The 25,412-nt window shown below is 38.3% G+C and overlaps 1 protein-coding gene across 29 annotated transcripts in view; it reads right to left on the minus strand.

Annotated features, from left to right (window-relative positions):
* Positions 1-25,412, minus strand: part of cadpsa (Ca2+-dependent activator protein for secretion a) — a 585,960-nt gene that overhangs the window by 156,470 nt on the left and 404,078 nt on the right. For 11 of the 29 annotated variants that reach the window (XM_043708232.1, XM_043708233.1, XM_043708230.1 and 8 more), the window contains 5 exons: positions 20,232-20,333; positions 18,354-18,417; positions 18,018-18,141; positions 14,096-14,164; positions 13,233-13,250 (listed from right to left, as the gene is read on the minus strand). In XM_043708232.1, the coding sequence (XP_043564167.1) occupies positions 13,233-13,250; positions 14,096-14,164; positions 18,018-18,141; positions 18,354-18,417; positions 20,232-20,333 (377 nt within the window). The remainder of the gene's footprint in view (positions 1-13,232; positions 13,251-14,095; positions 14,165-18,017; positions 18,142-18,353; positions 18,418-20,231; positions 20,334-25,412) is intronic. The other 18 variants (XM_043708243.1, XM_043708254.1, XM_043708250.1 and 15 more) reach the window with 3 other exon arrangements.

Below are 25,412 nucleotides of genomic sequence, written 5' to 3' on the forward strand. Positions count from 1 at the left end.
CCCACCCCCACTCTGGCCTATCACCCTCACCTTAACCTCCTTCCACCTATCGCATTTCCAATGCCCCTCCCCCAAGTCCCTCCTCCCTACCTTTTATCTTAGCCTGCTTGGCACGCTTTCCTCATTTCCTGAAGAAGGGCTCATGCCCAAAACGTCGATTCTCCTGCTCCTTGGATGCTGCCTGACCTGCTGCGCTTTTCCAGCAACACATTTTCAGCTCTGATCTCCAGCATCTGCAGTCCTCACTTTCTCCTAGTCTCTGTAGAAAGGCAGGTCATATAAATAGTTGCAGTAATGTGAATAAAGCTGATATTGTTTACTTAACAAGGCCCTTCTAAATACAGCAGAAAGGCAAATGTCCTAATGCAGACTGAAACACTTTGGGCTTGAAGAAATCTGGATACAACATGATGGCAATTCTGAGCCCCTGCTATTATACAGTGAGTTGTGGTGACGAGTGTTATTTCTAAATGGTGTCAACTGATAGAAATTAGAATTTACAGCTTCAAGAAAAATCAGAAGACAAAACGCATGCCACTGACCTACAGGACTTAAGAGAAACAAATACTATCGAAGGCTGATGACATCAAATCCCACAATCTGTAGCAACACTCACAGAGTGATAGAGATTTACAGCATGGAAACAGACCCTTCAGTCCAGCTCATCCATGTTGATTAATCTAGTCCCATTTGCCAGCATTTGGCCCATATCCCTCACATGCTGTAATTGTACCAGCCTCCACCACTTCCTCTGGCAGCTCATTCCATACATGCACCACCCACTGCATTCAAAGGTTGCCGCTTAGATCCTTTTTAAATATTTCCTCTCTCACCTTAAACCTATGTCCCCTAGTTTTGGACTCCCCCACCCTGGGGAATAAAATCTTATCTATTTAGCCTATCCATGCCCCTCATGATTTTACAGACCTCTGTAAGGCCACCCCTCTTCCTCCGACGCTCCAGGGAAAACAGCCCCAGTCTATTCAGCCTCTCCCTATCGCTCAAACCCTCCAACCCTGGCAACATCCTTGTTAATCTTTTCTGAACTCTTTCAAATTTCACAAATATAGCAGGGAGACCAGAATTGCATGCAGCATTCCAATAGTGGCCTAACCAATGCCACAACATGACCTCCCAACTCCTGTACTCAATGCACTGACCAATAAAGCACAACTGGTCAGGTAGCATCCGAGGAGCAGTACAGTCGTCGTTTCGGGCATAGGCTCTTGAGCTCATGCCCGAAACAATAATTCTCCTGCTCCTCGGATGCTGCCTGACTGGCTGTGCTTTTCCAGCACCACACTCTTCAATTCTGATCTTCAGCATCTGCAGTCCTAACTTTCTCCACACTGATCAATAAATGCAAACACACCAAACTTCACTCTCCTATCTACATGTGATTCCACTTTCAAGGAACTATGAAGGTAAAACAGTTGATATGAATTTCATTAAGTCGTTTGATAAGGTTCCCCACGGTAGGCTATTGCGTAAAGTACAGAGACATGGGATTGAGGGTGATTTAGTGGTTTGGATCAGAAGTTGGCTAGATGAAGGATGACAGAGGGTGCTGGTTGATAGGAAATGTTCATCCTGGAGTTCAGTTGCTAGTGGTGTACCACAAGGATCTGTTTTGGGGCGACTGCTGCTTGTCATTTTTATAAATGACCAGTATGATGGCATAGATGTATGGGTTAGTAAATTTGTGGATGACACTAAGGTCGGTGGAGTTGTGGGTAGTGCTAAAGGATGTTGCAGATTACAGAGGGACATAGATAAGCTGCAGAGCTGGGCTGAGAGGTGGCAAATGGAGTTTAATGTGGAAAAGTGAAAGGTGATTCACTTTGGAAGGAGCAAGAGGAATGCAGAGTACTGGGCTAATGGTAAGATTCTTGGTAGTGTAGATGAGCAGAGAGATCTCTGTGTCCATGTACATACATCCCTGAAAGTTGCCACCCAGGTTGATAGGGTTGTTAAGAAGGCATACACAGTGTGTTAGTTTTATTGGTAGAGGGATTGAGTTTCGGAGCCACGAGGTCATGCTGCAGCTGTACAGAACTCTGGTGCAGCCGCACCTGGAGTATTGCGTACAGTTCTGGTCACTGCATTATAGGAAGGAAGTGGAAGCTTTGGAAAGGGTTCAGAAGAGATTTACTAGGATGTTGCCTGGAATGGAGGGAAGATCTATGAGGAAAGGCTGTTTTCGTTGGAGAGAAGAAGGTTGAGAGATGACTTAATTGAGACATATAAGATAATCAGAGGGTTAGATCGGGTGGGCAGTGAGAGCCTTTTTCCTCGGATGATGATAGCTAGCATGAGGGGACATAGCTTTAAATTGAGGAGTATTAGATGTAGGACAGATGTCAGAGGTAGTTTCTTTACTCAGAGGGTAGTAGGGGCATGGAACGCACTCCCTGCAACAGTAGTGGACTCACCAACTTTAAGGGCATTTAAATGGTCATTGGATAAACATATAGATGAAAATGGAATAGTGTCGGATAGATGGGCTTCAGATTGGTTCCACAGGTCAGTGCAACATTAAGGCCGAAGGGCCTGTAACTGTGCTGTAATGTTCTATGTTTTATGAACCTGCACTCCAAGGCTCTATGTTCAGCAACATTCCCCAGGATCTTACTATTAGTGTATAAGTTCTACAGAAAAATACAGAGAATGACACAAAATACAGAAAACAATCACAGAATTAATACAAAAGCATTTCAGACCTGACGAGACATAGGAACAGAATAAATCTGCAGCTGAAAGGCAGACGTGTAGGCTATATCATGAAATGGTGGCCTGTGGAAGCAGACTGAAGTCCTAGTTGAGCCAGCCAGACATCGAGGATTGCGTGAGTTAAAACCAAAAATATTTGTAAAGAAGGCAAGTCAGTAATTTTTTTTAAACAGTTGCAGCTTCAATTTGATGTGGCTATCACTGTGCAAAAATACCATGAAGTATGGCTGGCAAAATGGACCCAAGAGGGCCATGACTCATATTCTGGGAGAAGACAGTCAGGGACATTGTGAACCAAGCCACTTAAAGCAGACAAGCATTGGGCATTTTAAAGTAGCATGTAATAGTCATCTAACAGAAATAATTTTTGGGGACAATGAAAATTCTACACGAGTTTTAATGAGACTGCGAAGCACAGGAAGCCATCCATCACAGCTACAAAAGCATTGGAAAATCTTTTTCTCAATCATGAAGTGCAGGAGAACCCTCACTACAACTGCAAAGCTGAGGAAAACCTTTCAACACAGCAAAAAGTGTGGGAGGATGGCCATTACGGCGTAATAATAATCTTTGAAGATAAAATACACATTCATATGGCATTAAAATGGTATTGTCACACAGATTTAATTTCAGAGATGTGCCAACTAAAACACAAGGTTGAACACCTTGGAGAAAACAATTCTTCATGTATGAAATAACAGATTCCAATCTGGATAATGAAACAGATGCTAACAAAGTATACATCTGTAAATAATTTGGAATATGGCAGAAGATGTAATTATTTGTCAAGGGACAAATGAAACATCACACAAATTCAAAGAGGTATTGAATGCCTTTGACAATTACTTTGATGTCAAAATGAATAATAATATTCTAGAAAGAGCAAGATTTAACAAAATGGTTCAGCATTTAGATGAACCTTTAGAATATATTATTAATGATCTTTCCAAGCAAATAGGGGAATGCAATTATGGTGACAGAATTAATTAGAAACCAAATTATCATTGCTTTCATCAGATTTATTACAGTCTAAAGAACAGAGAAAGTCATTCAGATATAAAGTGAAGCAGACATCCGACAGCAATATAGACTTATCCAAAGTGGAGAAGATTAAACTGGCATTGGAAAGCTATACAATTTATTGATTTCTTTAAGGTACAAAACCACAAAAGACACATAAGATAACACAATTTAGCTGCTAGGACAGACACCAGACATTAAAAGTCCTTGCCAACACTATCGAGGAGAGATACCTCAAAAGTGTGAGCAATGCCCAGCTTTTAACATGAATGCTTTTTTTTTGGAGTAAGATGATCATTTTCAGAAAATGCACTAAAGCAGGACACAGCCACAGAAAAGAAGAAAGCTGAAGAACAGTGAGATAAATGAGGTAGAACAATCACCGTCAGAGAAGTTTCTTAGTTTTAGAAACTCAAAGTTTTCTACATTAAATTGGTAACCCAGGTCAAAGATTTGGCATGCAGGCATTTATGTCAGTGGGTATTTCATGAATTTCAAGTCAGATAGGAGCAAGTGTCACAACACTGCCAGATAGATAGCATCGGTTGATTAAGTGCTGTCTATAGTTGACAAATGTTCAATTACAATATCTAGTAGACACCGTACTTATACTACAAGTAACTATCCAACATATTGGGGACACCAAGTCCTAGGAAATCTTTATGTACCACTCAACCAAAAATTCTTTCACCCAAGTAGAAGGATGTATACTGACCACAATCTCATTCAAGAGATGGAAGATGTTAAACAATAAAAGGTCAGGGAAGAGCCAGGAGCCAGTTTTTCTGGCCTTTTTTAAGCTCATGGTGAAACCTAAACAAAAAGCTGAATCTCCTGAGGCTGATTAAATTGAAATAAAAAGTACATGTTTCATACTGCAAATGAGATGAAAAGCTATGACTAGAGCAGTTTGGCTTAAATGTTTTCCACTTCTATCAAATTGAAGTGAGTTCAGATTCCAAGTGGCAACAACGTTTGAAGCACAAGCAAACAGGGAGCAATTGAACCATCCACACTGCTCAAGAGAATGCACAGTGTGACAGACAATAGAAGTATCAGCAACTACATTGAGTGAGATTGCAACATAGCACAGTGAATAGCTACTTATAATACATTCATGTCTGAAATTGGGTGCTGAAGCAATTAAGAAGAGACATGGTCAAAATGTCTGACCAGTTTTCAAGGAAAAATGGCCTACACCAATAAAGAGTATCACGTCAAGCAAGAACAAATCTCTCGGTAAAACAATTGCGAAATTTGGCTTCACCAGTAATTCATACTCCAAGAGGGAAGTAGAATAGAAAATATTCAAGAAGTTGAAGTATTGAATTTGCCTACTTTTACACAAAGCCAAATGTGGAGTAATAAAAGACATTCTACTGCTACAAATTAAAGATGTTGTGCAATTCCATGGAAGTCACCATTGAGAAGAGATACACAACTTGTAAAAATTCAAAATACTGCAAAGATAAAATGTACCTGCACCGTATCAACCACACTGATACCTATAATAAAGAGACAAACATCACTGAAGCTCTCCAAAAAAAATAAAAGGTTAACGATTCCGCAGTACAGGAGAGAACTACAGATCTAATCAGGAAGACAGTTCAAGTCAATCAACTTCTATCCAACAACCCACCATTCTTTTAATTCTGAAGACAACATCTTGAAGGAGAATAGTTAAGCCTCCAGATTATATGAATTTGTAAATCTGGAGGCTTGACTATTCTCCTTCAAGATGTTGTCTTCAGAATTAAAAGAATGGTGGGTTGTTGGATAGAAGTTAATTGACTTGAACTGTCTTCCTGATTAGATCTGTAGTTCTCTCCTGTACTGCGGAATCGTTAACCTTTTATTATGCTTTTTTGGAGAGCTTCAGTGATGTTTGTCTCTTTATTATTGGTATCAGTGTGGTTGATACGGTGCAGGTACATTTTATCTTTGCAGTATTTTGAATTTTTACACGTTGTGTATCTCTTCTCAATGGTGACTTCCATGGAATTGCACAACATCTTTAATTTGTAGCAGTAGAATGTCTTTTATTACTCCACATTTGGCTTTGTGTAAAAGTAGGCAAATTCAATACTTCAACTTCTTGAATATTTTCTATTCTACTTCCCTCTTGGAGTATGAATTACTGGTGAAGCCAAATTTCGCAATTGTTTTACCGAGAGATTTGTTCTTGCTTGACGTGATACTCTTTATTGGTGTAGGCCATTTTTCCTTGAAAACTGGTCAGACATTTTGACCATGTCTCTTCTTAATCGCTTCAGCACCCAATTTCAGACATGAATGTATTATAAGTAGATGACTAGGAGGAAGGAGGGTGGGGAGAGTAGTGGCAAGTGTAAATGAATGTATACGAACAAATGTATTACAATATAACAGTTATGAAGGAAAAGACTTTCGTAGAGATGTTATATATACTTGTTTACTCAATAAGACTCCTTTACTTAGATCAGAAAGGTGGATATCTTAATCTGTCACATTGGATTTAAGGGAACCCAAACACAACAAGCATCAATCCCAGTGTCTGCTCCAGGTCTGTGTTCAGTTTTTATATATATTTCTGCCTGCTTCTGTGGTTGAACATATTTGGTTCTTCTGTGGATAGCAAATGGAGTAGTAATAAAGAAATACATGCCCACTGGGGACTTTGCTGGCATTCATGGCACTGTTGTGCACTTCTATCCCAGTGTTTATAAACACAGCTGGGAAACATATTATTAAGTTTTATATCCTCAGGTGCAGCTAGACTCATAATCTTCTGTTATCTGCATATTGGAAAATCACAGACAATCTATACAAGATTTTTCAAAAAGGTTGGTGGTGGATGAAATATATGCCTTGCCTTAGTTGGGTACATAACAAAAATAACTTTCACAGAATATCTGAGGCTGTGAAGAAATGTACTTTAATTCTGTCTTATTTCTATGTGTAAGTCGCAGAGTTCCTTGTCGGAATGAGCTTAAAGCAGTTAGTGATGAACCATTTTCCATTGTTATTCTGCAATCCATATGTATATTCTTTGACAACTCAAAATTTCTAGTGCTCAAGTGAGTCAAACATTGCTCCTGAAACATAAAAATCTTTACCACAACAATGCCTACATTTTCCACATTTTCATTACCTTTACAAATTTGAATTTCTTATACTCTCCTCTAAATAATGAGGCTTTGTGAATTCCACTCCACCACAGTTTTGGACAACATGTTTAATGTCTCATCTCTCCACTGGGGAATGTCAAGCCCATATCAGTTTCTCTTTTGGGTGTCACATGTTGTAAGATGAAGTTATTACTACTATAACTTTGTTGCATAGGACCTCATAACATGAAATCCCGAAGGGAAGAACCAAAGACTTTATTGAAGAAGAAGCATGGTGATAATTGTTAGTTTAATCAGTGGATAATTGGATGAAGCATCATTTCTTTAGAATTGTAACAAAAATTAACACTTAGCTGAAGTAGAAGATTTAATTAATGGGGAACAAAGCTTAGTCAAAAACGAAGGCTTAAAGGATTCTCTTAAAGGAAGAGTGAGAAGTTGGAAAACAATGAGGTTAAGAAAGGAATTGAAAACTCGGGTGGTACACAGCTGCCAATAAAGAAAGGTGACTACCCATGATAAGTAAATCCCTAGCTAGTAGGGATTGTGTCTGATGGAGGATTGTTTTTTGGACTGGAGGCCTGTGATGGCGGTGGTTGACAGGGATTGGTACTGGGTTCGCTTTTGGTTGTCATTTATATAAACTATTTAGTTGAGAACATAGGAGGCTTGGTTAGCAAGTTTGCAGATAACACCAAAATTGGTGGTATAGTTGACAGTGAAAAAGGTTATCCAAGATTAAAAACAGATCTTGATCAATTGGGTCAATGGGCTGAGGAATGGGAGATAGAGTTTAGTTTGGATAAATGTGAAGTATTGCATTTGGTACTACAAACAGAGACATGACTTATACAATGAATAGTAGGGCCCTGGATAGTGCTATTGAACACAGAGACCTCAGGGTTCAGATACATAATTCTTTGAAATTTGCATCACCACAACAGGGTGGTTAAGAAAGCATTTAGCAAGTTTGCCTTCATTGCTCAGATCTTTGAGTATAAGAGTTGGGGTGTCATGTTGAGTTTGTACAGGATATTGGTGAAACCTCTTCGTAAGTACTGTGTGTGGTTCTGGTCACCATGTTATCCAAAGGATACTATTAAACAGGACAGGGGTTCAGAAAATATTTACCAGGATGCTCCACCAGGAATGGCGGGTATGAGATATAAAAACAGACTAGATCTTTTTTCATTGGAGTGTAGGAGGTTGAGAGGTGACCTTATTAAAGTTTATAAAATCATGAGGGGCACAGATAGGGTGAATGGCAAAGGTATTTCCCCTAGGATGAAGATGTTCAAAACTATTTTTAAGGTGAGAGGAGAAAGAAAAAGGACCTGAGGGGCAACCATTTTACACAGAGAGTGGTTTATGTGCGGAAAGAATTTGAAAGTGGTGGATGCAGGTACAGCTATAACGTTTAAAAGACATTTGGATAAGTTGATGAATAGGAAAGGTTTGGAAGGATATAGGCCAAGCGCAGGCAGGTGGGACTAGTTTGGGAACATAGTCGGCGTGGACTGGTTGGTCCGAAGGGTCTGTTTCTGTGCTGTATGACTCTATGGCTTGGACTCCATAAACACTTTGCAGAAAAAAGAAATATTACACTGTATCTTTAAATCATTTTTAGGGTTAAATATCTAAATTTTAGGACCTTTCTCAAAAAGACAATTGCTTCTCTAAAGTGAAATGTTTTACAAGCAACTACAGCAAATAAAATAATCCCAATACAAAAGCTGTTTATGAAATGACCTGTATAACAATTACTTCAATTCTTTAATATATATGTTCATCAAAATACCTGATTTAACATTGGTTAGAGTTAAACTGAATTATTTACATGCACTGTCAAAGACGACCAAGATAAAGCCCCTTGCCTTATTCTCTATCATTGTAATATAACATCTGAGCCTCTGAGGAAAGGAAAATGCCAATAATGTTTAAAATGGTTTCTTGTAGCAGGTACTACATTTACAAAACCAAAAATTATAATATTCTTCTAATCTGTATTAAAATTTGAGGTTGGTTAATTAGACATTAATTGTAGCTTCATTGAGATTGCAATATTAAATTCTGATAAATTTAATCATAAAAATCCAGATCAGAAGATCTCTAAGTTATTTAACTGAAAATCCATATGTTAACAATCCTCAATTCAATATATGGTGTTTTTAAATTGTGAAATATTATTGCAATGAACCAGGTATGAATGTCATTACTGGGTTTTTGATACTAGCACAAAAGTAGTTTGTTTACAGTTTGCAATGATATTCTTTTGCGGAACTTTGGGGACAGATTACTCCATTAAAAGCACTATCTAAATGTCAACTGTGGTTGATTTCAATTGTAATATTTCTAGCTATCAATGTTCCAGGTTACCTCGGGGATGTCTGAACTTTACAGAAATGGTCATGGACCTGTGATAAAAGCTTGAACTTGCCTCCATCGGATCTTCTAATGTTCTTCCTATCTTTACCACAATTAGTGAGGCAATATGCATATCAGCATGGTATAGCGATGCCAATTAAACAATGACAGCATGCTACACAAAAGCACAATCCAAAATTAAAGAACACTTCATCTACCTTTTCCTCCAACCTTTTATACATTTCTGTATTTACAAGGTGTGATCTCAGTCATATTTGTACTGTTTGTGGTACAATGGCAAAGAAAATACACAAACATGCTTTGGGAGCTAAAGTGTGCCTCCAGCTATCATCAAACCAAAGCATTTGAGATCAGAAAGAAGACACGTCACTGTATGTTGATTAATATGGGCACTTCTTGGACATGCAAAAGGAGGAGCTGGGAAAGGGAATAAGTGGTGCTTGTCAGCTGTTGTTTACTATCCATTGTGACTGGTCATTTGACTGTCTTCATAGGTCCCATTTAGAAATGGATTGAGTAATTACTTCTACTGAGACCAGAGTCTGGACCACCAATCAACCTTTCTTACACCACTGAAGCTTTTCTTATGCCATCGACCAACCTTGCAAAATGTCCACATTACAGAGGAGGAAGTGCTGGATGTCTTGAAACGCATAAAGGTGGATAAATCCCCAGGACCTGATCAGGTGTACCTGAGAACTCTGTGCGAAGCTAGAGAAGTGATTGCTGGGACTCTTGCTGAGATATTTGCATAATTGATAGTTACTGGTGAGGTGTCGGAAGACTGGAGATTGGCTAACGTGGTGCCACTGTTTAAGAAAGTTGGTAAGGACAAGCCAGGGAACTATAAACCAGTGAGCCTGAAGTCGGTGGTGGGCAAGTTGTTGGAGGGAATCCTGAGGGACAGGATGTATGTGTATTTGGAAAGGCAAGGACTTATTAGGGATAGTAAACATGGCTTTGTGCGTGGGAAATCATGTCTCACAAACTTTGAAGAAGTAACAAAGAGGATTGATGAGGGCAGAGCATAGATGTGATCGATATGGACTTCAGTCAGGCATTCGACAAGGTTCCCCATGGGAGTCTGGTTAGCAAGGTTAGATCTCACGGAATACAGGGAGAACTAGCCATTTGGATTCAGAACTGCTCGAAAGTAGAAGACAGAGCATGGTTTTTCAGACTGGAAACCTGTGACCAGTGGAGTGCCACAACGATCGGTGCTGGGTCCTCTACTTTTTGTCATTTACATAAATGATTTGGATGTGAGCATAAGAGGTACAGTTAATAAGTTTGCAGATAACACCAAAGTTGGAGGTGTAGTGGACAGCAAAGAAGGTTACCTCAGATTACAACAGGATCTTGACCAGATGGGCCAAAGGGCTGAGAAGTGGCAGATGGAGTTTAATTCAGATAAATGTGAGGTGCTGCATTTTGGGAGAGCAAATCTTAGCAGGACTTATACACCTAATGGTAAAGTCCTAGGGAGTGTTGCTGAATGAAGAGACCTTGGAGTGCAGGTTCATAGCTCCTTGAAAGTGGAGTCGCAGGTAGATAGAGTAGTGAAGAAGGGGTTTGGTATGCTTTCCTTTATTGGTCAGGAGTATTGAGTACAGGTGTTGGGAGGTCATGTTGCGGCTGTATAGGACATTGGTTAGGCCACTGTTGGAATATTGCATGCAGTTCTGGTCTCCTTCCTATCGGAAAGATGTTGTGAAACTTGAAAGGGTTCAGAAAAGATTTACAAGGATGTTGCCAGGGTTGGAGGATTTGAGCTATAGGAAGAGGCTGAACAGGCTGGGGCTTTTATCCCTGGAGCGTTGGAGGCTGAGGGGGTGACCTTATAGAGGTTTACAAAACTATGAGGGGCATGGATAGGATAAATAGGCAAAGTCTTTTCCCTGGGGTGGGGGAGTCCAGAACTAGAGGGCATAGGTTTAGGGTGAGAGGGGAAAGATATAAAAGAGACCTAAGGGGCAACGTTTTCACACAGAGGGTGGTATGTGTATGGAATGAGCTGCCAGAGGAAATGGTGGAGGCTGGTACATTGTAACATTTAAGAGACATTTGGATAGGTATATGAATAGGAAGGGTTTGGAAGGATATGGGCTGGGTGCTGGCAGGTGGGACTAGATTAGATTGGGATATCTGGTCGGCATGGATGGGTTGCACTGAAGGGTCTGTTTCCATGCTGTACATGTCTATGACTCTATAACTGACACACTTGAGTCCAATTCTGAGGGTCTGCACCAAATAGATCTCAACTCTTCTTTATTTATTACTTATTGTGATGTGGGCATCACTGGGAAGGCCAGCATTTGTTGCCTTATACCAGTGATTCATCCCGAAGAAAAGAAGTAACCTAGACTGGGACTCAACACACTTGGGCCCTGAGTCCACCCTTTCTACTGAACACCTAACTGGCTAATGCTGAAAATAGGTTAATGGAATTCTGGGGTCCATCTCTCAACAGTAAGATCAAACAATATCAAAGACTTGCCACTAAAGCTCCACAAGCTCACTCTGTAATCTCTGATTTGGTTAATATTTCCTAATGATATTTGCACTAACCCCAGTTGAAAACAGGCATGTTGTTCTCCAGTTACTTGGATAGTTTAATACTGCAATGTTTTTGGAATGTTTTTTCAATACTGGTACATGCCCTCATGTAAGGAATTTCTTAATTCTTATCTTAAGAGTTAATGATTAGATTCCCTACAGTGTGGAAACAGGCCCTTCACCCCAACCAGTCCACACCGACTCACCCAGACCCATTTCCCTCTGACTAATGCACCTAACACTATGGGCAATTTAGCATGGCCAATTCACCTGACCTGCACATCTTTGTGACTGTGGGAGGAAACCGGAGCACCCGGAGGAAACCCACGCAGACACGGGGAGAATGTGCAAACTCCACACAGACAGTCGCCCAAGGCTGGAATCGAACCTGGGATCCTGGTGCTGTGAGGCAGCAGTGCTAACCAAAACATTTTAATCTAACCGTTAAGTATAGTATTGGGGTATAGTATTTTATGAAACTATAGTGCACTGATGTAGTTTCTATACAGATTGTTTTGGTTTGAAAGGTACATTTTACATTTTAATCAAATGCATTCACAATAGGATGAAGAATTCCCTTGGCTCAGATGATACATACACATTGAACTATGATTTAGAGAAAAGGCAAAGATACTTAAAACTGATATCAGTAAAATAAACACAACTGAAACAAAAATTAATTATAACTACTCTTCTTGTACAAGTCAAACAATGCATTGTACAGAAAACTATGCTGCAATTTGCGCACGTAAGTGCATTAAGTGGTGAGTTAAAATGAAACTGCAAGTTGCACTCTCTCCAGAGCTATCTTTAGGGTATATAGGTTCACAGTGATCATGAAACTAAACAGTAATAATAAACGAAAGACAGTTAAAGTAATTTACTTGCAAAAAGCAAAAATGTCTTCTTCACTGTAAGAATCTCATTAATTATTTGCATTTGTGAAATATATTGTTTATACAAATTATACTTGAAGAACTCTCAATAATAAAACTGATTATTTTAACATGTGACCTTTAGAAGATCTGGAAACAAAAATTACTAAATGATTAATGCTATTGGTAAAAGGTCATATTCTACATTAAATATAGCTACAGTTGCTCCTGCTATTTTGATCAATGAATCATAATTTGATGTGCATAATTTTTACATAAAAAACTCTGAAGATGATGTAACTTGCAAACTAATTGTAATTCCTGATTGTTTTTGGTTCTAAAGCTGTAAAGTTGTTTTCACTAATACTATTTCATACTTTCTACAGACAGCACAAATTAACTCCTTAAGTGTTTCTACCCCAGAGACTCATTAAGTATTAATTGAGCCTGCTGAAGAGCACCTCAGAAGCTTTTAGGCTGCTCAAAATTACTTTGAAATGATAGAAATAATCTAATGATATTGTCCCACTACATTAAGATGTAGAATACAATAGTTCACCTGGATCCTTTTGATTGTCTATATGAAAGAGAGAGCAACAAGGAGAGAAGAGAGAAAAACAAGACAAATATGCACAATTAATGAGCAAGTGAACCAAAAACTACACCCTAGATGTGTGGTACCAATGACTTGCAAAGTGCCTGCCCAATGCCTTCAACCAATCTCAACACAATGGATGCCACTATAAATGCCTTCCGCGCAAAGGGCAATACTGGTGCACCACACAGATGGATAGTCAGCAATTAACATTCTGAAATGAAGGCAAGCAATGGCTTAAGATAGAAGTGAATCACTGAATCCTAAAATGTAAAAAAACTCAGATGATCCATCAGCAGCTTGAAACTGAGAAAAGATTCAAGTATGTAAAAAGAACATGTATGTGTATGAGTACATCTGTTTAATTAGTCACAGACAAGACAGACTAAGATCAAATTATTTCCACATAGATCTAATAGGATGCTTTCATCCACAGTAAATAAACAGTTCATTTCTCATGATCAGTTCCATGATACTGGCTGATATACAAGCCCTGGCTTTTTATAGTGTACCAATGACAAGTGCTTACAACTCAGGAATACACAGAAGCAAAGTAAAAATGCATTCAAGTCACAGACAATAAAAATAACTTAAAATTTTACAGATATTTTGAGTTCATCACAAACAATGGGGCATGTGTAAAAACCTGGTGTAGATCAAAAGCTGGACTTCAAACATTCGAGATCACAAACAGAAGCAACAGACAAGGAGGCTGAGGGAGGAAAATGCAAGAGTGGGATTGGTTAGGGACTGGCTTTGACTGGTGTTGGAATCATGTCAACAGAAAGAGCGAAAGACAGTGTGGAAAGGATGTGGTAAGTACTCACGAATGGTTAAATCCATCACTTGAGAGGCCAAGCAGTAGACAGGATGCTCATACATTTCTCTGTTTTTCCCTATAAAAGAGGATTTGGGCATGCAAGAAGCTTAAGTCAGAAGTAAAGAGATCATAGATCAGAGGAAAATTATATTAGGTCAGAAAGGATTAAAAAAAAGCTTTGGTGTTTTGGGATATTCATAGGACAGTAGGAAAAAGTTATTTGAATTTGTAGTTAATTCAGGTTTAACCATTCAGCATGCTCATGAGTCACAAAAGAAGTTGTGACCATGATTCTGACAAATCTCTTCAGATTTTGTAATCTGCTAATGATAAAACATAATGAATAAAGGAAAACAGGATTTTGTTGATTTAGGCTACAAGATACTAAATGCAGAAGCTTTTAGTATCTACACCACTCTCAGGTATTTCTTCATAGGCATAGTCTTAAGTACTTCCCCAGCTGATTGATACTTCCATTTAGGCCATTAACATGGTACAGTTAAGGTTTTTAAAATTTTGACAGATAACATCAAATGTTGCCAAATGGATACCAACGATAAGCAATTCAGCTTTGATTTTTTTCCATGTTATTAACGAAACAATTAGACAGGGAAGCTATTGATATATTTGAAAATTTCAGACAGCATATTTGAGCTATTTTCAATAAAATACAGAATGGACTATGCCTATGTAAGGAAGCCTGATACATGCAGTTGGTGAATGCTGGGTTGCTGAGATCACAATCCCTGCATGCTGGCCACTAAGTACTTCTACAGCCACTTTTTTAGGAATATAAAAAAGTGACTAGGTCAATAAACAAGAAAGGAGAAAAGCAGAAAAGAACAGGTAGTGCAGAATGAATTACTTCTCTGAACAAAGAGCTGGAAAAAAAAGTGTTTGGTTGCTTCATAGTATTCCCAGACCTAAAAGTCACAGTGCAAAAGAGGGTACATTAACGGAACCAGAAAGAATTGAGGCACAGAAGGGAAATAATCAAACACTGTGGGATCTACACTGGAATTGAATGCATTTTTACTTACACATACCGGTCTTGTGCTCAAGCTTACTAGAAATGCACTCAGCTGTCTAAACTTGCAGTCAACTGCAGATCTCACCAGCTAATTAAGAATCTAACATTTTCAAACAATAAAAAAAGTTAGTTTTTACATTACTTCACAACTTTATGTTACTAACAAAAAAAAGACTTAAGCCTTAAAATATTAAAATAAATTAAACTTCTATTTCTCCATCTATTTTTATGATTCTTGTTACAAAATACCTTTAGTGCCCAATTCTTAACTCATATATTCATATTATTTGCTGCTTAACTACTCCCACTAAATGAAAGCCCTCCCTTTTATACACAACTTACTTTGTGACAACAACCAGATGAAAGAATACTGTTACCTTATCAAACATACAAGTGACTACCATCTTAACACCTTTAAGCAGCTATTCACATACTTTTACTCATTAAAAATGAGAAGTTTGCATGAAGTCATAACTGTGGCTCATTGTCATTTGAGGAATTATTCTACCAGTCTTAACACTAAGAGATTCTATAATGCTAATCTATGTTTCCGTCTGTTTAACTGGCAGAAATGTCTTACTGATATTGGCCCAAGGAACTAAGGGTTCACCTGTACAAACTGCAGACCTGCAATTGTGTAAGCAAGGGAGTGAGGACAAACTGGTCAAACATTAAAAGCAATTTGAAACATCAATTATTAAATAAACATTTGTAAGCTAAAACCAAAATACATTAGTATAGGAGGATGATAGTTAACAAGATTAAAGCATCATATCTTGCTTTCAAAGTTTAGACAAAATCTGCCCATTTTCATATCAACAGTATACGAATTTATAAAATCCTGTTGAATAAAAGGTTAAAATCTGTGAGTGTAACAAACATGAACAAATCAAATATGAACTTGACTTCAACAAACTGTTAAATCATCACTGCACATATAATTCTTATTAGGTTTTCAGATTATATGCCCTTTCATGTTATTTGAGGGTGGCCTCCAAAGTTTAAATGTTTGAGGATGAATGTTCATTTCGTTCTCCAGCACATTTGACTGAATTTCGTGAAAACACTTTAAAAATCATAGAAAAACAACAGTATAATTCTGGACTCCACAGAAGCAATGGTAGGAAAGTAGGGGAAACCACATGGAAGTTCACTTTCCTCATACTTAATTATGTTTATTTCTCATTCTTTTTACTCTCTCTAGGCACTGAAATATCCATGGATGGGATGTTAAGTAATTTTCTCCTCAGATGCTAGTAAAATCTTCTCTGACAAGGCCCTAAACATGATGTCCAGCTGGGGCCTGTGGATGCCTTCCTGCCCTACTGTTCTACCCTTTTGAAGTTTGTGCCTATCTCTTCACATGACACAAAGAACAAAGAACAATACAGCACAGGAACCGGTCCTAAGGCCCTCCAAGGGTGCACTGACACATTTTGCCTTTCTCCACTAAAATTGTCTTCACTTACAGCATCCATATCCCTCTATTTCCTTCTTATTCATATATTGGTCCAGGTGCTTCTTGAATGCTGCTATTGTGTCTGCTTCCACCATTTCCTTTAGCAACACATTCCAGGCACTCACCACCCTTTGTATGAAAAACTTGCCTCATACATCTCTTTTAAACATCCCCCCCACCTTGCATCTTGAACCTGTGTCCCCTAGTAATTGACCCCTTTACCCTGGGAAAAAGCCTCATACTTTCCACTCTATCCATGCTATTCACAATCTTATAAACTTGTATCAGGTTGCCCCTCAACCTTCTGCATTCTGGTGAAAACAAACCCCATTTATCCAACTTTTCTTCATAGCTAAAATTCCCCATACCAGGCAAATCCCGGTAAACCTTTTCTGTACCCTCTCCAAAGCATCCACATCCTCTGGTAACTGAAATGAACAACTCAGCAAGTGTTAGAAGAAAGGTTTATCTTCTACATACACTGTAATAAGATCTTCCATATTTCTGATGTCCTTGGACATAAATAAAAGTGACAGTAGATGTGAAGTTACCATTCTGTCTTATTTCACTTTGCAGGACGATATAATATACACCAGAGGAGCCTCGATTATCCGAAGGACATGGGCGAGGCGTGTTTTCTTTGGAATTCGATTAACCAAAGAATCAAAGGCTGGATAACAGTTTAGCCGAGAACTTGGACCTTGTGATCTTGCCGGATAATCCAATATTCAGATAATCGAATGCCTGATAATCGAGGTTCCTCTGTATGGCCCTTTGGAAACCATTCTAATTTTGATAGTAAAGTAAAAGCTTACCTTCTTTTCATAATTGCTGGCGATAATAAAATATCGTTTTAACTGTATTTGAGAATTCTGGTTTTGTTGCAAAGTATATCTAGTATTATAAGTCACTTTGCTGAGAAATTCCCATATTTGAAGTATTGATCATGACAAAGTAGATGACTGAGTACATTATAACTCAAGAGCTCATGCAAGGTTTGAGGTTGCAGATATATTTTGTTGAAACACTGCAGTCTAGAATTTATCACTGACTTCTGAGTTTTTAAATAAAAATAAACTGGTTTCTGATTTGGCTACACGGAGTACCTGATGCTAATAATAATGGTCAGATTAGATTAGCAATCCACAGCTCATAAATCTTTTACTGTAAATATATATTTACCTACTTACAGTTAAACTAGGTCAACAATACAAATATTATATAACCTGAAGCTTTGTTTTTAAAATGAGTAGACAATTCTAACTAAATAGTCTTAACAATTCTTAGTAACTGAAGTCACTGAAGAGTGTTGAATTGTCAGAATAGAAATTGCAACAATTCTGAATCAACACTTATTTACATCCTGATTTTTCTTAATAATCAGTCTCCAAGGGCTTCATCCAGTGAATTGCATTCATATGAAACAGTTCTGTTACTTACCTTCAATTTTGGCATACTCAGAAAGTCGTGTGTAGTTCACTAGGGCAGCTTTCTCCAGACATTTCCGAATGACAACTTTAACTTCTTCTTGAGGAACAGGTGTTACTATATCCTTCATGAGCACCTTTGCAATGACAGAAATGACCGTGCATTATATTTAAGTCTTCATTGTCTTTATGACTTTTCCTGATACCTGAAGAAGTTTGACTTTTCCAGAATTAATGTCCCCACTAAAAACAACATCTGACTGCAATGTCTGGGAAGAATATTTACAGATACTGGATAATAATGCTAAATAAAATAGATTCTATAAATAATAAAATAGGAACTACTCACTCTTTCCAGGAGAGACAATGTAGCCTTTAATGCACCCTCAGGTCGCCCAAAAGGAAAGCAATACCTGTCAGCAAGACATAGGTTATGAATTTCTTTCCAACAGGATGTTTAACATGTTTGTCCTGAGTGACATAAAAATCACAGTTCACTAGATATCCTCAACTTTCTTATTAATGTAGATTTAAAGAACAATACCTTAATCTGCATTATAATATCATCCAGTACTTACACATCCATGTGGTGCCGAAGCTAACAAGCTGAACTGACAAAGAGAGGTAGCTGGATAATCTAGATCCATGTTTTGCATCCATTGAATTTTAAGAATTCATTTAGGGATTTTGCTGGCAAAGCCAGCACTCATCGCACACCCCGAATTGCTCATGAGAAGGTTGTATTCTAGCCATATGTTGAATCTCTTCAATTGTGGTGTAGATACACCAGCTATCGAAAAACCCCTGGTAAGTTGCTTCTGTACTGGGGTAAGTGAATGCTGAAGATGATGGATGGTGTTCCAATCAAGCAGTCTCCTTGGTCCTGGATGATGTTGAGCTTCTTGATCTGCACTCATCCAGGAATGTGGAGAGTATTCTATGACACTCATGATGATCCTGCTAGACAGTGGACAGGCTTTAAGAAGTCAGGAGGTAAATTATTCATCACAGAATTCCCAGTCTCTGACCTGCCCCTAACCACAATATTTATATCGCTGGTGGTAGTTCAGCTTTTGGATGATGGTAGTGCTTAGGATGCTAATATTGGGAACTCAGTGGTGCTAACTCCACCGAATATCAAAGGGTGTTGGTTGGTTTCTCTGTTGTTGGAAATGGTCATTGCTTGACAATTGTGTGGAGCAAATGTTACTTGCCACTTATCAGCCCAAGTCTGAACATTGTGCCAAAATTAGGAGAGCTGTCCCGTGGACTTGTGAAGAAACAGCATGACATAGTATAATATGTAGAATGATAAATTATACACAGCGTCCCAGACACCACCATTCCTGGGTATAACCTGTCCCACTGACTGGACAGACTGGCAAAACCCAGAAGGTTGTTGCTGAATAAGTGAGGCTGACAGAATTAGCAAATGAAACCTTCCTTCATTTTAGTGATGATTGAGAGTAGAGTGTTAGGGTAGTAATTGACTAATTTGTTTTGCTCTCATGTGGACAGGACATACCTATACAGTTTTCTACATTGTCTCATAGATACCAGTGAATGTATGGAGCCTACTAGAACAATTTTACTATGGAAATGGATATTTCAAGAGCACACTTTTTCAGTATTACAACAGAATGTTGTCAGGACAAATAGCCTTGCTATATCAAGTAGCTTCACAGAGTGAACTGAGTTGGCTGAAGACCAACATCTGATATGTTGAGGGCCTCAGGATAAACCAAAATGGATCATCAACTCAGCACTTTAGGCTGAAATTGGTCACAAATACTTCACCTTGATCTTTTGATCTAATGTGGTGGCCTCTGGAGCGTCCCCTCAATTTTATTGTTTTATTGAACGCCACAGTTTGTGACTGGATATTAGCAGGCCTGCAGAGATCTGCTCTGATCACTCACAACCAAGTGCTATCCCTTTAACAAACAAACATGAGTATGCTTCTGTATATCTCTGAGGAAGTTCATGGCATCTAACACAAAGCTAACAAGGTCACTGTCTATTGCTGGTTAAGCAGTGCACATGAGCACGAGTTGGAACCTTCTCTGGTCCTGAAGCACAAAAGCAGCAGAAGTCTAGCACCATCAGAAGATCCTAGCCATTAGGTTGTGTTTTGCTGTACTCACCACTCAAATCAAACAGCCTTATATTGCTTTCAGTAAGTGGAAAATGCATCAACTAGTTTGGCATTCTGTCTGCTTGTATTCACCTAAAGTGAGTGATCTGATTCTCAAGTAGTATGCGCAGCCTCTCCTTGATCTCCTCGAAACGTTCCTTTTCTTCTACTGTTACAGTTCCTATTCCGTCAGGCCTGGAAAGACACAAAGTGACAATTCGAATTCTAATTTCATAATAGCATTAACCACCAGATATTTGTGAGATAATATTCATCATTTTTCTCCATGTTGTACTCAGTTCAGTACTTAAAAGTATAGATACTTCTTAAGGCATGAATGTGGCATACATGAAATATAGTTTTGTGCTTTTATACTGAGGTTCTCTAGCAATCCAGCAAAATTTCAGCTGGAAGGTTGGCTTCAACTACATACTGAGTTATTTTTACAAATTATCAACGAACAATTATCATCAATCAATTAAATAATAGGAGAAAGTGAGGACTGCAGATGCTGGAGATCAGAATCAAAAAGAGTGTTGAGTTGGAAAAGCACAGCTAGTCAGACAGCATCCGAGGAGCAGGAGAGTCAACATTTCGAGCATAAGCTGTTCACCAGGAACATGGAGAGCTTATTCCTGATAAAGGGCTTATGCTTGAAACGTCGACTCTCCTGCTCCTTGGATGCTGCCTGATTGGCTGTGCTTTTCCAGCACCACACTCTTTGGCTATAATTAAATAATTATCAGTTTTGTTTTTGTGAACACTTATGAAGCAGAAATGCCATGCAACACATTATTAGTTAAAAGACAAAATAATTATTTTAGTTTTTAATTACGACTGCATTAAGGTTTGGTACGTATGTCTTTTGCAAGCTATTAAACAAAGTTTTGGATTAGAAAGTGGCATAACATTGTTTTAGCTCATGAAAGATTAGTGCAACTTGCCCCTTTCCTTGCATCACCTCCCCTTCACCTCCCCCTTCCCAAAAAAAAGTGGTCTTTGTGCATTGAACACGTTAGACATCTGTCATAGTGAGATTGCTGGAATTCATTACTAGGGAGGTTATAGCAGGGTTCGTAGAAAATCAAAATATGATCAGGCAGAACCAACATGGTTTTGTTGAAAGGGAAATTGTGCTTAACTAATTTATCAAGGGTTTTTGAGGAAGCAACAAGCAATATAGACAATATCCATCGATGTGATGTACTTAGATTCGCATAAATCATTTGCGAAGGTGCCACATCAAGGATTACTGCACGAAATGCGACATAAGCTCAAGATGTGACAGTTAATGCAATAACAATTGATTAATTAACGAGATGGAGGGGTAAAGAAAATTTTTTTTTTCTTCTTCTTGAAAGCTTAACAGTTCAGTATCACAAAGACATGGTTCATAATATATATTAATGACTTGACTGTGGTAATCAAATGTATAATCATGTATTTGCTAATAGCATGAAAATAGGTAAGGAAGATAAGTTCTGGATCAGTGGTGCTGGAAGAGCACAGCAATTCAGGCAGCATCCGACGAGCAGCTGCTGCTCTGCTCTTCCAGCACCACTGATCCAGAATCTGGTTTCCAGCATCTGCAGTCATTGTTTTTACCAAGGAAGATAAGTTGTCAAGAGGAGTTAGAGAGTCTGAAAAGGTTAGGCGAGTGGGCAATAATTTGGCAATTAAAATATTAAATGGAAAAATGCAAAGTTGTGCACATTTCCCAGGAGAAACAGGAACATTGTTTTTTTTTTAAAAAGAGAAAGATTGCAGTACTTTGTAGGACGGGGATTCCAAAATATTAGTTGTGAGTACAGCATGTGATTAGGAAGCAAATAGAATATGTGTTCATTGAAGGGGATTGGAAAAGAAGAATAGGGAAAATTTCCTGTAGCTGTACAGAGACCATGTCTGGAGTGTATAATATTTGTCTCCTTATTTGGAAAGGGATATAACTGCATTGGAAGTCATTCAGAGAAAATTCACTTGATTCATTTTTAGAATGAAAAGCATATTTCATGAAGAAAGTTTGAATAGGTTGGGCCTTTCCCAACTGGGGTTTAAAAGAATAAAAGGTGTGGTCTTATTGAACCATAAAAATCCTGAAGGAGTTAACAGGGTAGATTTTGAGAGAATATATTCTGCTGAAGGAGAAACGAGAATTAGGGAAAACATTTTAATGGGAGGTTCTCCCTTTTAAGACAGAGGTGAAAATTATTTTCCTCTCAGAGAGTTGTTAGTCTGTGGAATTCTCTCCTTCGAAATCAGTGGAGATTGGGTCATTGAATTAATTCACGGTCGAGTTAAATAGATTTTTGATTGACAAGGGAGGGAAAGTTTATAGAGGTGTGAAAGGGTGGGGGGGGGGGGCGGGAGGCAGACAGAAAAGCGCAGTTGAGATCACAGCCAGATATTTTCTGATTGGATGGAAATGCAGATTTAAAAGGCCTACACGTGCTCCTAAATCCTATGTAGCAGTAAACCACCAGTAATGCTGGCATGAGACCTGGTCCATTTGGAGATGTGGGCCTTGTTAACATTGGAGCAATGGACTGCTTCCAGATAGTCAAGGAATGCTGGTTCAGCATCTGCACCAAACTGTTGTTCTGGCACCAGGGGAAACCCCTCGTTCTTGACCCCACAAGGATACACAGAAAATTACCTACTGTCTCCTCTTCAGCCCAGGCCTCAGCTGATATAGGCTGGAGATGTAAGGGTGTCTGCTCTGCCCAGTGCAGTCCAGAACTGGCATGAGAATCCAAGCAATATCAATTTAAAGATTTCAATTTACTTGGTGCCTTCTTAAAGTGGTTGTTCCTGCCACCAACTCAAGTGACCCAGTGAAATGGCGACAGTCACCAGGGTAACAGTAACAGGGTAAAAAGTTACAGTGCTCCCTTTTCAGGTGGCTAATACTCTTGCTCCACAATACAGGAGATCTGTAAAATCGATCCATTTTCTTAAGAGAACACTATGCTGACAGGAAAATGCTTTTTTGAAGTTTCCCTGTTTTAATCATTAATCTTGCTCCTGAGGTTAATCTGTAGGTACATTCCTGGAACATTTTCGGAGTAATATTACAGCACTTAAGTAATTTAAGTATTTTTATAAATAAAGCACTAATATTATCAGTTTTCTTTTTGTCTTCAATGAACTAAAAAGAGCTAAAAGAATTGCTCGCTATCTTATGGATTTTAAAGATGACAAACTAATTTATTCAAAACAAGACACCATACAATTTAAATATCTCTGTGTTAAATACTCTGTGCCACTTTTTGACCTCTTCTACTTAGTAAGCAGGGAACATATCATTAAAACAACAACCAGGTTGTTTTTTCCCAGGCTATTTCCCCTATGGCTTAAGTTTTAGATGAAGTGTGTTTTGTAAGAGAGAACAAATTTAGTTCTGCACAAAAAAGCATTTCCTTATTATTTCACAACTTCAGGTTAAACAATATGGATAGTTCCTGAATATTTACACCAGCCAATAATCCATAATAAGAGAGAAAGAAGCCGACCTAATCCTTTCACGAAAGGAAGCAACAGCCCAGACAAACAACATTACTAGGTTCTTCAGTTAAAAGCAAAGTAGAGGGATTTGTATTTTGCTATCCAGTCCACACTAGCTCAGTCTCCCTTTCTGTAGTGTGAGTAGACTGTGAATAGAATAAACAGTCCTTTTCCATTGGCCTCCTTCAGTGTACACTTTAAGCTGTGCAAATCCCCAGCACCAGCCTGTTTGGCAACACAAAAGCATGATAAAGGATTACAGAACCTTTAATAAACCTCCTGTCAGGGGTTAATTGGTCAGCTTTATTTCTCTTTATTTGCAAGCATCATTGTGACCTTAGGCTCAGAAATTACAATCTACACTGCAGTGCTGCAGTGACCAATAAAATAGAAAGCTGTTAATATGGCAAATCATCTCACAAGAAATACTACTCTAGAGCTTGGAAAGCACATTCTTTTTACACTTATTTTGGTGAAGCTTATTGTTACAAGTGACATCTTTTCTCTTAATTTACTGTTAAAAATCTCAGAACACTATAAATATGTCTGGCCCTGTACAAATAATGTACAGATTTATATTTAAGAATGAACAAATAAAAAATGCTGAATTAAAGGGTTTGCAACTCTAATTTTGTGCCTACTTCTAAAAGTGTTGTTATGCATTTCTGTTTTATTCAAATGTAGCATGATAAGATCTTTAAATCACTGAACTAAGCCTTTGGTTTAAGATGTGAAATTCTCACCTGTTTATAACGTGCTAATTATTAAAGCACTACCGAGATATTAATTAAATTGTGCTAGCAGCCAGCAAAAGGAATCAATATTTGCGCACTTAAAAGCTAAACAGTTCCTAATTTTTATACTATAACATTACAGTAAAATGGAAATTCCTCCAAGCACATTCAGATGCTGAACATTTAGGTACCAGAACTCAAAGCTCTGATGAACCAGGAACACAAAATGACATTTATAGTACTGTTCACAAAATGGAAAGATCTTACTGGATTTTCTTTCCTAAAATATTTAAGGTAATAGCTCCATAGTGTATTGAAAAGGACCCCCATGTGCTAATATAAAATAGTAAAATACAAACATATTGAAGAATTAACCTAAATTATGACTTGTTTCTAATAATTGTAAAAATTCCAACTCTTATTCAAAGAAGATGTTAACAACTGGCTATGATGTGCAGAACTAGTGATCGAAACTGAGCATTTGACCACAAGTGTGGTACAATCTACAGGTCAATTGTAGCCATTTTTGGAGTGGTCTCGATGTCTCGGAGGGCCTGCCAACTGAAACATGGCCACTAGGATTTCCTTTCTCAAACAGCTGCGGACTATATTATTTCTGACATGATGAGCGTCTTTCGACTCTACCTTTCAAAACTTCGGCAAACCATTTTCTCACTGTCGTTCACAAAGATGACATTTTCGGCAGCGTGATAGGAAAGATGTCATGTTGGTTGCTTTTCAAGTCTTTGTCACAGTGGTTAGCACCAGTTCTGTCAGCTTCACTCTCCTCACAGACTCCTATCTCGGGCCATGTCACAAATGATAAAATTTCCAACATTTTTTGTCAAAAATTACAATCTAGTGACTGCTATACTACTTTTTGCAGCTTTCATGGCTTAGTGGATTTTTGTTACAAACTGATCGGCAAATATAAAAGGCATTTTTAATGTATGCGTGAGTGCATTTGGTTCGATTATATGAGAAACTTGCTTGATAAGAATAAAAATTAAAAAAAACTGAAGGAACCAATAACAAA

Source organism: Chiloscyllium plagiosum, chromosome 18 (assembly GCF_004010195.1).
Source record: "Chiloscyllium plagiosum isolate BGI_BamShark_2017 chromosome 18, ASM401019v2, whole genome shotgun sequence".
NCBI classification, from domain to species: domain Eukaryota; kingdom Metazoa; phylum Chordata; class Chondrichthyes; order Orectolobiformes; family Hemiscylliidae; genus Chiloscyllium; species Chiloscyllium plagiosum.